Source organism: Clupea harengus, chromosome 6 (genome assembly GCF_900700415.2).
Source record: "Clupea harengus chromosome 6, Ch_v2.0.2, whole genome shotgun sequence".
Taxonomy (NCBI): domain Eukaryota; kingdom Metazoa; phylum Chordata; class Actinopteri; order Clupeiformes; family Clupeidae; genus Clupea; species Clupea harengus.
This window is the reverse complement of record NC_045157.1, coordinates 31,257,393-31,274,393: the sequence shown is the minus strand read 5'-3', so window position 1 is coordinate 31,274,393 and position 17,001 is coordinate 31,257,393. Positions and strand designations below refer to the sequence as shown.

Sequence of the window (17,001 nt, the reverse complement as noted above, 5' to 3'; positions counted from 1 at the left end):
GCCACGTCACTAGTCATTGTTATAATTCTACAGTAAAATGTTGCTGTGTGATAATATTGTAGTAGTTTCACAGTGATTTGTTTACTTTTATTTCTTGGATGTACTAAAACTAAAAGGTAAGCTTGATGTTTCATTGCAGTCTAGATATTGTGATCACAAAATGACACTTGTATAATTTGTAAAAAGCTATCAGTGACTACAAAATAGCCAAGTCAGACCATCAGTTTAACCTGTGATGAATCAGTCTTATGGCTTTACCATGACATTCATACTAAGATCATCCTGACCATCATGACATAAACTCTCAAAAAACGGTGAAGTTTGAAATGTGTATTTTGAAAAAATCACTTCGTCACCAAATAGTATAAACCTAAAGTCAAAACATAATTTGGGAGGTGGACATTATATAACTCTTTCAGTGTTGTCATTCATTTCAGGATTTGTCTGTTGCCTAAAATATAAAATATAACTGCTGTGTGACCCTTCTCATACAGCTTCTTTTCTTCTTCTTCTCTCTCCATGCAGAACTTCTCCAATCACTTATTTTCTTCTTCTTCTTCTCTCTCCATGCAGAACTTCTCCAATCACTTCCACATGGCCAAAGAGGCTCTGAGTGCTGCCACGACTCAAGCAGCAGAGAGGGCTGCCAGCAGTGTGAGGGATCTCGCCCAGAAAAGTGTCCGTCTGTCTTTGGACGTAAACCTAAAAGCACCCGTCATCATTATTCCTCAGTCCTCAACGTCTCCTAATGCGCTGCATGTTGACCTGGGCCTCATCACTGTAGACAACACCTTCAGCTTGCTCCCTGTGGGGGAGGGGCCCCTACCAGTTGTGATCGAGCACATGAATGTGAACCTCACACAGCTCAAGCTTTCCAGGTAGGAGCGGGGTTGTGTGCAGTTTTGTGCAATGTGTCACTTTGGAAAGGGAGAGAGCATTTTCAGTGATTGCCAACAATGAAACAAGCACTGTGGGGAAACTATGTTTTGATGAGAAAAAATGGCATTTTGGGTGAAGATCGTGTCGTGTGACATGATTTAGTTCATCACCCTTTGCTATTTGTGTGATCACAGTAGCCTTCATTTTTGGGAAGAAGTAGAATGTGCTGTCCCAAATAACTCTGTAATATAATCTCATTTACCTCCACAACATTTGGAAACCTAATGTAACCGCTAATCCACCTGGTAGTGCGATAAACAAGTGAAATGACAGAATGTGTTTACACAAGATAAATATTGTACAGTGTTTTTAAAATGAATGCACGTGAAAACCGTAAATTTAGTCTGTCTTAAATTCAAGACTAGTTTTTGTTTTGATCAATGAGAGCTCAAGCGTTTGGAATGCAACATGTAGACTGTTTGCCACTTCATCCATAGAGAGCACCACTGTGTAAATGTTCATTTCATTGGCATAAAAGATTCATTATTGATGCATTAATGCATAGACCTCAGTCTCACTAAATTCAGTAACAAGAAATTGCATGGTGAGATGGTATGTGGAATTAAAAAATGTCGGACTTAAGCCTGAGTCCCCATGGATGTTGAGGCCATATGTGGTATGGGACATGATACCACTTGTGCCATGGCTCCCCCTATAGGGAATTTGTTGTTTATTAAACCAGCCATGGTATGTTTTCTGTGTACAATCTGTCTTAACAAAACCATTTGATTTCCTGGCAGAAGAAGCTAGCATTATTAGCTAATTTCTTCCTTTGGTGTGATAAAAAATGCCCTTGTCAGACTGGAATTTGAGTGTTACAGTTTCATATTAAGTAAATGGTTTAGGCACAGAAGTGGGCATACCATATGAATTTCTGTTTGTGTGCTTGTGTATGTGTGTTTGTGTGTATGTGTGTGGCTGTGTGTATGTGTGTTTGTGTGCTTGTGTATGTATGTGTATGTGTGTGGCTGTGTGGCTGTGTGGCTGTGTGTATGTGTGTATGTGTGTATGTGTGTATGTTTGTATGTTTGTATGTGTGGCTGTGTATGTGTGTATGTGTGTTTGTGTGTATGTGTGTTTGTGTGCTTGTGTATGTGTGTGGCTGTGTGTATGTGTGTTTGTGTGCTTGTGTATGTGTGTGGCTGTGTATGTGTGTATGTGTGTGGCTGTGTGTATGTGTGTATGTGTATGTGTGTATGTGTGTGGCTGTGTATGTGTGTGGCTGTGTGTATGTGTGGCTGTGTATGTGTGTGGCTGTGTATATGTGTGTGTGTGTGTATGTGTGTGGCTGTGCCAGAGTGTCTACTCTACAGCAGAACAAGAGTACTGAGCTGCTGGAACCTGTCAATCTGGTGTTGGCTGTGCAGCGGAACCTGGCCTCTTCCTGGTATTGGAGTCTGCCAGCCGTCGAAATACATGGGGACCTGAAGCCAATGAAGGTCTGCATACACCCACATGCACACATACACACACACACACATGCACACACACACATGCACACACACACACACACACACATGCACACACACACATACACACACACACATGCACACACACACATGCACACATCTTATGTTCCTCATCTCCACACAATGAATCATCTTGCTAGCTAGCTGCAGTATAATTCCTTCAGTGAAGACTGCTAGTGTGAGCTGAAATGGAGAAATCGAGACTCGGATAGGCATGAATGTAAAACATTTAAGAATATGGGGTTTTCTTAGTAGGGATTGTTCTAAAATTAACTCTAAAGCCTAATTTATGGTCGACCTTTTACGCAGACACGCAGAGCCTTCTCTGTCGTTGCAAACCCTCTCCGACTATCCGTCAAGGCCATGGAGACCGCACGGAGAACGCAGGGCTGTGATTGGTTGTAAGCCCATCGCTGTTTCCCTTGTGGGTAGTAGCATGCTAACATTAGATAGCTGGCTCAGGCACCTCGCAAATCCCCTCGGACGTATTTCTCAGTTACAATAAGTGTTGGAGCGGGTCAGGATGGATGTGTTGGAGGTGGAGTTGGAGCGGGTCAGGATGGATGTGTTGGAGCGGGTCAGGATGGATGTGTTGGTGTTGGAGCGGGTCAGGATGGATGTGTTGGAGGTGGAGCGGGTCAGGATGGATGTGTTGGTGTTGGAGTGGGTCAGGATGAATGTGTTGGAGCGGGTCAGGATGGATGTGTTGGTGTTGGAGTGGGTCAGGATGGATGTGTTGGTGTTGGAGTGGGTCAGGATGGATGTGTTGGTGTTTGAGCGGGTCAGGATGGATGTGTTTGAGCGGGTCAGGATGAATGTGTTGGAGCGGGTCAGGATGGATGTGTTGGTGTTTGAGCGGGTCAGGATGGATGTGTTGGTGTTGGAGCGGGTCAGGATGGATGTGTTGGAGCGGGTCAGGATGGATGTGTTGGTGTTGGAGCGGGTCAGGATGGATGTGTTGGTGTTGGAGTGGGTCAGGATGGATGTGTTTGAGGTGGAGTGGGTCAGGATGGATCATTTGGCTCTCTTCGAAGGCGGTCGCATTTTCTCTCCCTCTCCTCCCCCTGACCTTCCCTGCTTGGCTTCTATCGTCTTGTCTTGTCTTGTCCTATACTTGAGAGACTCTCTCCGCACCGCTCTTCGAACTAAAAACCATGGATTTGATCAACTGGTCTCTCAACGAAATTGACACCATCTTCTCGATGAGAAGCTTGGGTTCGGGGGAACCTGACTGTCCTGCCGGGACGTTCGCAGCTGGCTACTCGATGGACGCGTGGGAGAAGTGGCGAGTCGTGTGCCTGGTCGGCCCTTTCCGTGGAGGACATTGAAGACATCTACCTATTCGGAACCTTGATTACAGGCTTTCTGCTGATTGGATTAGGCGGAACCCTGGTTTATCGGAAAATGTATGAAACGGTGACAGCTGTCAAAAGCCCACTAAGGCTGCCCGACATGATTGAAGCGCTGGGCAGAGCTGTTGGCACTCAGACTGTGGCTATACACCGCGATATGGATAACATCCTGGCGGCTATTAACCGCGATATGGATAACAACACGGAGAAGTTCACGGCTTTGCAAAGGAAATTGGAGCAATTCGGAGACCGGACGGAATAGGAGTAGACGAGCAAATTGGCGCCTACTCCCAAGACCAAACAACCCCAATCTTATCTGCTTTCGGCCCCCTCAACCAGCACTGCCTTGGCCAAGGCTGTTGCTGGAACAACAACTCCCCTGAAGATCGCTGCAGTGAGACTCTCTTGCATTCCCTTCCCCCTTTCCACAGACACCTGTGGATTGTTGTCTCAGTCCAGGACCTTTTCAAGGATGTCTCCATGGCAACGACAATCTTGCGGACTGAGAATCTGTCTGATTAGGCCTAGGGGAAGGCGACAATCCAGGCCTACTCATACTCGAACTTTCTACATGCATACATACACACATACACATTACTGATATGCATTCACCACCCCATGACCCCCATCCCACGCCTTCGCCTGCTTCGTACCCCCAGGGTGACAGGCGGGTCTGTGACCATAGCCGAATATGGCTGTTGGACCAGATTGCTGCTTGTTTGCGCTGGCTTACCTCCATCCCCCCTCCCCGTTGCAAGTCTTGAGTTCTGTCATGTTGTAAAATGTATGTGCTTATGTGCTGAGGTGTTTTTTTCCTGCTCCCACACTGTACTCCTCTAGGAGCATAGTCTGGGGGTCGCCTTTTTTTTTCTCCTCCCTTTCCTCATGTTATGCTGCAATTCTTCCCTCAACCTTGTCTTCCCGTCCTGTCTACCCCCTTGTCCGATGGCGCTTGTGTAGCGGCCGTGGAGATCTCGTGCAGGAGATAGTTTGGTGATACTATAGCCTGCATGGAGAATACCAAAACAAATTCCTAGTATCTGTATACATGGCGAAATAAAGTTGAATTGAATTGAATTGAATTGAATTGAATTGATGGAGCGGGTCAGGATGGATGTGTTGGGGGTGGAGCGGGTCAGGATGGATGTGTTGGAGGTGGAGCGGGTCAGGATGGATGTGTTGGTGTTTGAGCGGGTCAGGATGGATGTGTTTGAGCGGGTCAGGATGGATGTGTTTGAGCGGGTCAGGATGGATGTGTTGGAGCGGGTCAGGATGGATGTGTTGGTCAGGATGGATGGATGTGTTGGTGTTGGAGTGGGTCAGGATGGATGTGTTGGAGCGGGTCAGGATAGATCTGTTTGAGCGGGTCAGGATGGATGTGTTTGAGCGGGTCAGGATGGATGTGTTGGTGTTGGAGCGGGTCAGGATGGATGTGTTGGTGTTGGAGTGGGTCAGGATGGATGTGTTGGTGTTTGAGCGGGTCAGGATGGATGTGTTGGTGTTTGAGCGGGTCAGGATGAATGTGTTGGAGCGGGTCAGGATGGATGTGTTGGTGTTGGAGTGGGTCAGGATGGATGTGTTGGTGTTGGAGTGGGTCAGGATGAATGTGTTGGAGCGGGTCAGGATGGATGTGTTTGAGCGGGTCAGGATGGATGTGTTGGTCAGGATGGATGTGTTGGAGCGGGTCAGGATGGATGTGTTGGAGCGGGTCAGGATGGATGTGTTGGTGTTGGAGCGGGTCAGGATGGATGTGTTGGTGTTTGAGCGGGTCAGGATGGATGTGTTGGAGCGGGTCAGGATGGATGTGTTGGTGTTGGAGTGGGTCAGGATGGATTTGTTGGTGTTGGAGCGGGTCAGGATGGATGTAGAGTGGAGCGGGTCAGGATGGATGTGTTGGTGTTGGAGCGGGTCAGGATGGATGTGTTGGTGTTGGAGTGGGTCAGGATGGATGTGTTGGTGTTGGAGCGGGTCAGGATGGATGTGTTGGTGTTGGAGCGGGTCAGGATGGATGTGTTGGTGTTGGAGCGGGTCAGGATGGATGTGTTGGTGTTGGAGTGGGTCAGGATGGATGTGTTGGTGTTGGAGTGGGTCAGGATGGATGTGTTGGTGTTGGAGTGGGTCAGGATGGATGTGTTTGAGGAGTGGAGCGGGTCAGGATGGATGTGTTGGTGTTGGTGTTGGAGCGGGTCAGGATGGAAGTGTTTGAGGTGGACCGGGGTCCATATCTCAGAAGCGCTAGGAGCAGAATCAGTGCCAAAAAAACAGTAGATAAAGATAGTAACATTTCAGAAGAACAGCACTGTGATTGTGTCATGCTGATGCAATCACTAATTAAACCATATGTGGTTGCTTATGCAATCACACACCTCCCTGGATAGCTCACACAATGCTGTTAAAACTGAATACTATAACTCAAAGGTATATACTGCACAAAGTATAGAACAGCCTTTCATCTTCTATTTAAAGACATGAATGTTAAATGCGTGTGTATGCATATGGATATATGTATGTTCATTTCTTTACCGACAGGTATCACTGAGTCAGGAGGATCTTAGAATGGCTCTAAGTATTCTGATGGAGAATACAGGAGAGGCCAGCTGTGGAGACGTTCAAAAGACACTTGACTTCGAGCGTGACAGCGCCTCAATGCAGAATTCCACACTAAAAGGTAAGAGATAGAGATTTAAAATGACGTAAAACCAAACACAGGAATGATTGGTAACATTAACTTTCTCTCCAAATGTTTTTCCTAGATGTAGGTGTGGACAATAACCCAGAGACTGCAGAGCCTTCTGGAGAGAAGATGGAGACCCTGAAGTTCAGCTTCAATGTGAACTCTCTTGGGCTGGTGCTGTTCGGTGGCCACTCTCAGAAGGTATGTGTGTGTAGGAGTCCACTTTTGTGTTTGTGAATGTCTACAGGGGATTACATTTGTATTTTTTATATCCACAAAGGAATCAGTGCAAATTATGCACCAGCCTTTTGGAGAATTCACACTGCATCAAATAAGAGCCGAGGGCAGGGTGATGTCGGACAGCAGTCTTGAAATATCTACTGTCCTGAAGACCTGCACTTTACACGACCACAGGACCACTGGTGAAAGAGTCTCATCTAGGTATGTACATATTGATTGACGGACGCTCAAGATCACACACAATTCTTCCAGAAGCACAGCACTGATTCTTCCTCTAAACCATCTGGGGTTCAGTCCAGATTCAGGCACTTTGGTGATTCTGACATGCTCCTATTCTTTTGAGCATTTCAACAACCTTAAAGCAACTGGAAGGAGTTTTGCTCTAAAGCTAGCAAGCTAAATATCGAAAAGGTAGACCAACAACAACACATTTGGCACTGATAAAAGCTTGTTAGCATGCTAACTGATGACTTTTGGCGATATGGTTGGCAATGTCATAACATTTTGCATCCATCCTGACCCCCTCAGGTTTAGCCTAGAGACTAGATCTCATTACCTGAGCATAGAAAGTGAAGAAATCTTTTTGGTTGCGGTTTTCTTACCTGCAAAATGCACAACCTGCATGGCCATGGTGCAACCTTTAATGTCAATGCACATTTGATGTGGTTTTCATATGTACAAAAAGTGCATAGTGCTGTTTTCAGTTTGTGTATCAGTACATTACAGAAGCCTAATGTTGCTGGCCTAATAGGCAGCGTAATGCTGACATTGTTTGGCTCGTAGATCACCATTTCCCAGTTGTTGATTATAAACCAAAACAACATTGACAAACATGTTTCATTTCATAAGTGAAAAAGCTATATATGAGCAGATTACATATACAATTTTGCAAATTCACGCTAGTTTTGAGCTTGTTATGTGGGAATGTATTATCGATAGATAGACCAGAGATGTTTGAAAAGGAGAGTAACGCGCAGAGGCCATGAGCGTCTACATGCCATGATCATGGCCTTAGGACAGACCTGTGAGAATGTCATTGGGTTAGAGAAGAAGAGACAAGACACTTAATAATAATACAACTGGAGAATTCAATTCAATTCAATTTTATTTATATAGCGCCATAAAAATACAATTGTCTCAAGGCGCTTTACAAAGCCCAGAGCCTGAACCCCCTTAGTGCAAGCACAATGGCAACACGGGCAAGAAAAAACTCCCTGTTAGTCAGGAAGGAATCTTAGGCAGAACCACGGCACATAAGGGGGGACCCATCTGCTTGAGGTTGGCCGGGTGGAGATAGGAAGGGGGGGGGGGGATGGGGGAGGGTTGTGTGGCAGAAGGGGAAGGGAAACAACAAGTGTTGTGCACAGCCTGCATTTGGTAGATGTACATAATATATATACAGACATCCCAGAGAAGAACAAAACATATACTAATATCAAAACTTGCTTAAGTAAAACTTAGTCCTATGCAGCCGACCCATTCTAGATAACTGTACCCGAGTATGGATGGCATTCAATCTTATATCTCTGCTGTCCGGCCACCCATTTCATCTATGAAAACCTCACTATAAACAGCCACCCATTTCATCTATGAAAACCTCACTGTAAACATCACATATGGTGATATCATTGGTTAAGGGGTTTGTTGTTTGAATTTGTTTATTACTTGGGAGACAAAATTCATATAGTACAGATATAATTAATAGAATATTAATATTATATAAGTTTCAAAATGTAAGTGTGTATGTAAGTGTGCTTAGAAAGTATATTGCTTCCGTTATCAATGTAAGCATGTGTATGACTAATGTTATAAAGTATATTGCTTCCGTTATCGATGTAAGCATGTGTATGATTAATGGCAAAAACAAGTTAGTATCCCCCTGACTGTGGTTGTGGCCCAGATGATGAACGATTGTATGTCTTTCCTCTGCTTTGTTTACAGAATGCTGGGGAGGCGAGATGAGGAGAGTTCTGCTGCCATGATTGATGTGGCATACACACAGAACAGAAGTGATAGAAAGGTCGTAGTTGTTCTGCAAAACCTTTATCTGTGTGCCAGTGTGGAGTTTCTGTTGGCGGTGGCTGACTTCTTCATCCAGGCCATGCCCCAAACTAAAGTGGATAAAGCTAACCAGCTTCAGGTGAAACAGCTTTCAGATGCCAGGGGTGCTGCACAAACCCCCTCAGGTAAGCAAACTGCTGAGTTTATGCAGGTGAATTCATATAGGTTTCTTTACAATGATGTTGTTTCTCCTCAGATTGTTACAGTTGTGCTGTTTTTCAAGTGTTTACCAGAGGCTCAACCTCCTGCTGGCTCAACCTCCAGCTGCGTACCCACCTGTTGCTCGGGAGGCAGCCCACACTAAAATGTTCCAGTTTTATTTCACTATAAACGTGTCGGCACAGCTGCATATACAAAGACGCTCTGAAATAGTAACCGTACAGCTTAATGGAGAAGGGTGTACTTACATGTACATAGTTCAGAAATGCTTGGCTGTTTTGGGGAATGTTTTTCCCCTTCAAATAGTTAAAACTTTTAAAAGTCTGTGCCTGTACTTATTGTACATGCTTGTTAGGGCTGACAACCCTTTCACACAGATATATGGTAGCAAGTCTTCTCTGAAGTCGATTTTCACAGAGCTGCTAGTTGTGATCTCAATGATGGCTTCCTGTTTAGATGTTTGCATGTGAACTGGGGACAGGGTAGAAATTGGATATCCAGTTTCTGGGAAGTACCTGTGTAGTTGTGCTGCCTGCCTGATTTGTTGTGGCACATTTGGCATTGTCTATGGGTATCGAGCTGAAACAGAGACTTTAAGTTTGGCATTGAAATAGTAATTGATAAAGATGAAAAATAAAAAAATAGAACATTGAATAGAATAGAATTCAATTGTATTTCTATAGTGCCAAAACAATACAATTGATTCAAGGCGCTTTCCAAAGCCGAGGGCCTGAACTCCCGTAGAGCAAACACAATGGTGACAGGGGCAAGAAGAAACTCCCGTAGAGCAAACACAATGGTGGCATGGGCAAGAAGAAACTCCCGGGGAAGAAACCTTGAACAGAACTTCAGCCCATAATGGGGGGGGGTCTCATCTGCTTGGAGCCGGACGGGTAGAGAGGTAGAGCTGAAAAAAAAGAAGGGGGAGGGATCTATGTGCTTTTCAATTTTAACTTACTGTCTCTGTTTTGGTGTGAAAGGGCTGGGGTTTGATGGGAGGGTCAAGATACACATGTTTTGCATAGATTCATCTCCAAGCGAGGGGTGTGGCCTAATGTATGGGAAGGCAAAATCCCACGGAAGCCATAGCCATGCAGTTCAACAGGACTAGGGACTGCTCTTCCACTCTACCTGACCAACAGGACTAGGGACTGCTCTTCCACTCTACCTGACCAACAGGACTAGGGACTGCTCTTCCACTCTACCTGACCAACAGGACTAGGGACTGCTCTTCCACTCTACCTGACCAACAGAACTAGGGACTGCTCTTCCACTCTGTACCTGCCCAATGATAGCCCATGAAGTTCAACAGGACTAGAGACTGCTCTTCCACTCTGTACCTGCCCAATGATAGCCCATGAAGTTCAACGGGACTAGAGACTGCTCATCCACTCTGTACCTGCCCAATGATAGCCCATGAAGTTCAACGGGACTAGAGACTGCTCATCCACTCTGTACCTGCCCAATGATAGCCCATGAAGTTCAACGGGACTAGAGACTGCTCTTCCACTCTGTACCTGCCCAATGATAGCCCATGAAGTTCAACGGGACTAGAGACTGCTCTTCCACTCTGGACCTTATAGAAACACTTCTACATTTGCTGTCATTCAACTTGGCTAACAGCCAATGGGTACATGGAGCAGTTTTTGTAATTGTCAAATGAAATAGCCTTCCTTTCTGAAAACAGACTGATGTGTTTCTGAAGAAAGCCCTTTCTTACCAGCCATTTAAGACTATAATCAAACCCCCACTTCCTGATGCCCCAGATAAGTAGCCCAAAGAAGGCTGCTTTTAGTTTTTCCACACAGCACAACAGTTTTCAGCTGAAAAAACAAAATTGCAACATAGTGTCATTCCGTGCTAAATCGCCTAAAGCCCAGGAAGCTGAAGTCTGATACCCTCTCCACTCTCTCCCTATTGATGGCAATAGGCTGCTTGTCCGATTTTTTCCTCCTATAGTCGACTATCAACTCTTTTGTCTTGGAGGTGTTGAGGACAAGATTGTTCAAGGTGCACCATGTCGACAGCCTTTGCACCTCCTCCCTGTATGCAGTCTCATCTCCTCCTGGGGAGCTGATGCTGATGCTAAAAGCTGAGGAGAGATGGGATCCTACTTTAACCCTCTGGGAGCGGTCTGTCAGGAAATTTCTGATGCAGTAGGAGATTTGCTGTGAGAGCCCTAAGTCCATCAGTTTGGTGACCGTCTGGTCCAGCAGCTTTTCTTGGGTTTACTGCCCGCAGAACACGCCTTACCTCCTGTGCCTGCACTGTGAGGGTGTGGCTACAGGGGTCTAGTGGAAGTGGTGTGGTCACATCCGGTGTATCAACCTCAAAGCGTGTGAAGAAGCAGTTTAGCCCCTCAGCCAGCGAGTCATCACCGTCGGCTGCAGTTAGGTTGCTGGACCTGTAGTTGGTGATGTGTTGGACCCCTTGCCACACCTGCCGTATGTTGTTGCTGCTGAAGTGGTCCTCAATCCTCCTCTTGTATGCTGTCTTGGCCTCCCTGATGCCCCTCCTCAGGTTGGCTCTGGCAGTCTTGTACTGTGCCTCATCCCCAGACCTGAAGGCAACGCTCCTCTCCTTCAACAGCACTTTGACTTCTTTTGTCATCTTTTTGTTAGGATACACCCGGATGCGCCTGTCCACTGTGACAGTGTCGACACAGTGTTTGATGTAGCACAAAACAGTTGAGGTGTACACTTCCAGGTCCTGGTGCTTGAAAATATCCCAGTTGGTGGTTTCAAAACAGTCCTGCAGCTGCTGAGAGGCATCATCAGGCCAAGTCTTAATAGTCTTTGTTGTCAGGGCTTTTTTCTTAAGGGGGGTGTATGCCGGTAAGATTAGTAGGGACATGTGATCAGACAAGCCAAGGTGGGGTAGCTGTGTAGCCCTGTAACCATGCTTGATATTTGAGTAGGCTTTATCCAGAGTATTTTCTCCCCTGGTAGCACATTTTATGTGTTGGTAGAACTTAGGGAGCACTACCTTCAAATCAGCATGGTTGAAGTCGCCTGCTATCACGTGTACTGCCTCTGGATAGGTGTTTTGTTTAAGGCTGATGGCATTGTACAAGTGACTAAGGGCTGAGTTGGCATTAGCATCCGGTGGTATATACACAGCAGTCACCATGACAACAGTAAACTCCCGTGGGAGGTACGTGGGTCTGCATTTAACAGTTAAATACTCGAGGTCTGGAGAGCAGTGGCTATCGATGGTCGTGGCGTTGGTACACCAGTTGTTGTTCACATAAATGCATAGCCCCCCTCCTCTGCTCTTACCGGAGTTACTGTTCCTGTCCTGGCGATGAGCTGTGCGTCCTGCTAGCTCTATGGCCGTATCTGGAATGGATGAGTGGAGCCAGGTCTCCGTTATCAGCAGAATGCAACAGTCCTGTACGAGTCCGTTTGCTGCCATCTGTAGCTTCAGCTCATCCATTTTATTTGTGATGGATCTGGCATTTGAGAGGAAGATGCTAGGAAGTGGCAGTTTATGCGGTCGTCTTCTCAGCGGCGCGTAAACGCCAGCCCGGCAGCCTCGCTTTTGTCTCCTCTCATTTCGGCGCCTCCTCCTCCTGCCCGTGGGAATGACAATACACGGAGAGCCTGCTGTCCGGGCTATATCCTCTGGTATACTGTGTGTGTGGGTAAAGTCGCTGTTTACGGATTGTTCGCTCCGTACTCCAATGTTTAGGAGATCCTGGCGACTGTAGACAGTCAAGTTGTGTACAAGTTGTGTACATGTCGCCATGGCAACCAACTAAGCGATTTCACTAAAACTAAACTAAACTACAACTAAACCATTACTAAAAACAAAAACTAAATCCTAGTCTGGAGAGCCCCCAGCCGCTGCGTGTTTACGCGCCGCCAACGTCACGCGAGACGAGAACATATACATGAGAGAGATATACATGGAGGTAGATGGACAAAGTGAAGCTTTGCAAAACTGGTCCTCAGAATACTGCTTCCATTGTTCCTGGTTGCTTCCCCTATGCACGCATCAAACGGGCAATCTGGATTGCACCTTCTTTCTAAAAGGCAGAAAGATTGAACTGCAATACAGACGTGCACTGTCACAGTTTTTATAATACAATAGACTGCGTCATTAGTCACTGCTCTCACATTGCCTCCCGTCGTTTTGCCCAAAACGCCCACTTTTTCCACAACCCTCCCATGAATGCAGAAGTCAGAAGAGCACGCCTTGCTTCTGCAGCAGTCAAAATGCAGTTTTAGCCATGTGCGGCCCGTTTGTACACACCATGCTATGTTTAGGCATACGTTGCGACGGAATTACATCTAAAACGGATAACATGCCCCAGTGTTTGTTTACAATTGAATTGAGTTTTGTCTGTTTATCTTTTGGCTCAAATGTGAGATTTCATGAAGGGTCTTCTGTGTTTCCAGTCATGTATTGTAGCGGTATACACAAATTGAGTTTGTTGTATGTGTTAATAATGTTGTGCTTGTGCCCAGTGTGGATGCAGAAGACCTATGTGCATGCCGTTGTGGTGGACCCTGAGGTCGTGTTTGTGGCAAATCAAGCATGCGCACAAGCTCCATCTTTGGTAGCGTCATTCCAATGTGACTGCCACCTCAAGTCAGACGGGAGTCTTGTTAGCTTGTCATCCAACATCAGGGACCTGCAACTGCTTGCTTGTCCTTTCATACGCAAGCAAGAAGACAAGTCTGTCACAACAGTAAGGCCAGACAAACACAGTACATAATGCTGACATTGCTGTGAACAAATATCAAATTAGGGTCAATGCTTTCCTGGCTGCAGGAAAGTGCATCACTCAATATGGTTCTTGAATATACAAAATGTTATTCATCATTGCATTCAAAAATGTCTTGCCCAGAAATCTGTCCCATGAAGCAACCACTGATGAAATCACGAGAGTCATGAGAACTCACAATGTTTATTTATAGTTTTGCTGTATTCAGTAACACACAAAATGAGCAATGTTATGTGGATGTGCAATTCAAATTAATTGTAATGTAAATAGATAGCGTTTATGCTAATAGTAGTTCAGTAGTATTTCAGAGTTTATACATTCTTCATTATGCTTGACTTGCTGACATTAAATCTCTAAATATATCTATAGGTGCTGCATCCATGTTCAGTTAAGCTGGAAGGCAAAATGGAGGGGAATGGTCCTCTCCACGGCTATGTGGATATAGAGGAAGTCATCATCAAGGTAAGATGGGAAATGGGTTTTTGCATAATTGCATACCTCCCTCACAAGGACCAAATAATATTGGTACTTTTCTGATAGGAACAGCGCTAAAACTCCAGAAGAGTTCACGTGGTCAGTGCTACAAATTGCCGTAAATTTGATTGCTGCCCTAGAAATAGTGCTGTTTAATAAAACATTAATACATTAATTAAGCAAATTAACAAATTAATAAATGTACATGTCATGACTTAGTAAATCCCGAAACTTTCTCAGTTCAAGTTTTACATGGAAATATTGAAAATAATATAATAATAATATGATATAATATAATAATAATATATGAAAAATGAGTGTTCTGTGTTCTAGTGTTCTGTTTGTTTTCCTGGATTTATTTCTTTTCTTTTTTTCACCGCTCTGCTTCTTTTGATTGTTTCCCCTTTCATATCCCAGATATCTCCAGTTATCATAAACACAGTTTTGACAATAACTACAGCCATGACTCCTAAAGCACCAGCGGAGCTATGTGAAGTGTGTCCATCTGACTTCAGCAAACTGTGGAACGTCATGGACATCAACAGCTGCAACTCCTGGTTCCTGGGAGTTGATTCTGCGCATGAAATGACCGAGAATTTCAGTGATGCCAAGGAACGTTCTGTGGACGAGAGCTTCAGGTTTCAGGTGAAAGTGGTCCAGTTGACCTTGGAGTCTGGGCTGGGTCACCGCACCGTCCCTCTGCTGCTGGCGGAGTCCTCTCTCACCATGGACGCACACAACTGGACCTCACAGCTGAAGCTCAATGCCGACATGACACTAGAGGTGAGAACCTAATGCTAGATAGAGGTTAGCACACGGCTTTTCATTCAGAAAAATATTGTCCACATGTGAGATGTTTTCTTTTGTGTTGCAGGTTAATTACTTCAATGAAATTCATGCTGCCTGGGAACCACTGATAGAAAGAGTGGTTGATGGCCACCGCAGATGGAAACTCAGCTTGGAGGTAAGCTTTCTTTGTGCCTTTGCTCCAGATAAATGAACACCTGTAAATTATTAAAAATGGTCATTGCCATGACTGAGGTCTTCACTGCCTGTGCAAACGACCTGAGAGATGTTTGAGATTTTGAAGGGTTTCTGGACTGTCCATGTTCAACATTTATTTTCGTTCAGTTCCAGTTGTTTGAATATGTCAAACTAAATTCTAGCTAGCACAGTTGTGTCTATTGGAATACTCAGGATATTGTCGTCCAGAGAGTGCCTTAACCACGGTCATGTTTGACATTTCTAGATGAAGACCAATCCTACTCGAGATAAGAGCCCAGTGCCTGGCGATGACTTCATCGTGTTTCCTGATCCTCAGACAGCCATCACCATAAGCTCCTCTGACACCATGAACATTACCCTTTCCAAATGCTCCCTCTCTGTCTTCAGTAACCTGGCCAAGGTAGTCTCTCGAGTTCTCAGTCAACACATACTACTACGTGTCCTTACACATTAAGAATGGTTTTCAATGGTCTCCACATTAATCTCTATTAAGTCAATTATATAGGATCTCATTTTAGAACATGATTCCATACACTCTTAGACATTAATAATAATTGCAGATCATAATAGGCTTACTGACATATTTATTGGCATGTTTAAACGATTTAAATACTCAACATTTTTCAATTTCAATTTTTGTTCCAAACCATTTCTGCTTTCCACTTTTAGGAATTTAGTATTTAGCGGTGTGAGAAATAACAAATGAATCTAATAAATGACTCTCTCTCTCTTTCTGTTCTTTCTTTCCCAGGCCTTCTCTGAGGGGGCAGCCTCTTCCTTTGACTATTCTCTGAAAGAAAAGGCTCCATTCACCATCCAGAATGCTCTGGGTCTTCCCATGTTTATTCAGCACAGCAGCAACCTCCGTATCGTGGACAGCCCTGGGAGTGGCAAGCTGCATGAGGTGGCTGCAGGCGAGAGCATTGACATGACCTACTCCGAGCTCAAGCCCCTCGCTCGAGGAAGCCTCTCGGCCCTTCAGAGACAGGAGAGCTTGGTGTTCCTGGGCATGGGTGAGAATGCACGTGTATCTTTGTGCAAAATAACATTTGTGTGTCTGGGTAGTTGGACCTGGTATACATCGACTGTAAGCTATGAAACGTCTGTATGTCTAATTTGAATCTAATTTGTTCAAATCAGAACACATGCATTCAAATGGTTCATTCGGAAGCGGTTCATAGAGCATAGAGCACATTGTGAGAAATAAAATAATGTGTGTTCACTGCGAAATTCAGTTTGCTAATTACCTTGCAGTTCACAATTCTTTAAAGATGCAGTTCACAATATTATACGGTTGCAAATGTTCAAATGACACTTAAATAGCCATTTTTGCTCTTTGAATAAATATTGAAATGATTTCCATAACATGCAATACTATTTTGTTTCATAATCTTTTTGAGAGCTTTTGATTAAATGGTGGTGAATTTGGCACGGTAGGTGTACATCCATGAGATCATACACTTGCTAAAACGTATTTATGTCCTAATACAGATTGCTCAATGATGAGTTGGGGGAAGGGAGAAATAGAAGAGAATATAAGCCCACTTGATATAAAAAGTTTATATAAACTGTTTTTGCAATACTGCAGAATTGTGGCAATAAACACATTTTCTTTTTGTTTATATTCTTGGCAGTGCAGTTTTCTAGTGTGTTTAATCACCAATTTATGGCCAGGTTTGTGAAACTCAGTGGCATTTGTTAAAGCAACAGTAAGGAGTTTTGGTCTAAAACTAGCGAGCTAACTACCTAAAAGGCATGCAAAACCCTGCCAAACACTACTAATACCCCAGTTGCCACTGATAAACCCTAGCCAGATAACTGCTCTCATTTGGCAATATAGTGGCAGTTTTATTCCTTTTCATTTTGTCTCTTCCATTTTATAGTCTAGGGCTTTGAGGT

The 17,001-nt window shown here is 44.7% G+C and overlaps 1 protein-coding gene across 1 annotated transcript in view; it reads left to right on the top strand.

The window, feature by feature from the left end:
• The window catches only part of vps13c (vacuolar protein sorting 13 homolog C), a 127,745-nt gene that overhangs the window by 70,552 nt on the left and 40,192 nt on the right, over nt 1–17,001 (top strand). Inside the window, exons 46-57 of the mRNA XM_031569761.2 lie at nt 574–878; nt 2,237–2,378; nt 6,290–6,428; nt 6,514–6,635; nt 6,715–6,875; nt 8,616–8,860; nt 13,364–13,587; nt 13,993–14,085; nt 14,515–14,880; nt 14,972–15,061; nt 15,347–15,502; nt 15,854–16,115. Coding sequence (XP_031425621.1) covers nt 574–878; nt 2,237–2,378; nt 6,290–6,428; nt 6,514–6,635; nt 6,715–6,875; nt 8,616–8,860; nt 13,364–13,587; nt 13,993–14,085; nt 14,515–14,880; nt 14,972–15,061; nt 15,347–15,502; nt 15,854–16,115 — 2,305 coding nt within the window. The remainder of the gene's footprint in view (nt 1–573; nt 879–2,236; nt 2,379–6,289; nt 6,429–6,513; nt 6,636–6,714; nt 6,876–8,615; nt 8,861–13,363; nt 13,588–13,992; nt 14,086–14,514; nt 14,881–14,971; nt 15,062–15,346; nt 15,503–15,853; nt 16,116–17,001) is intronic.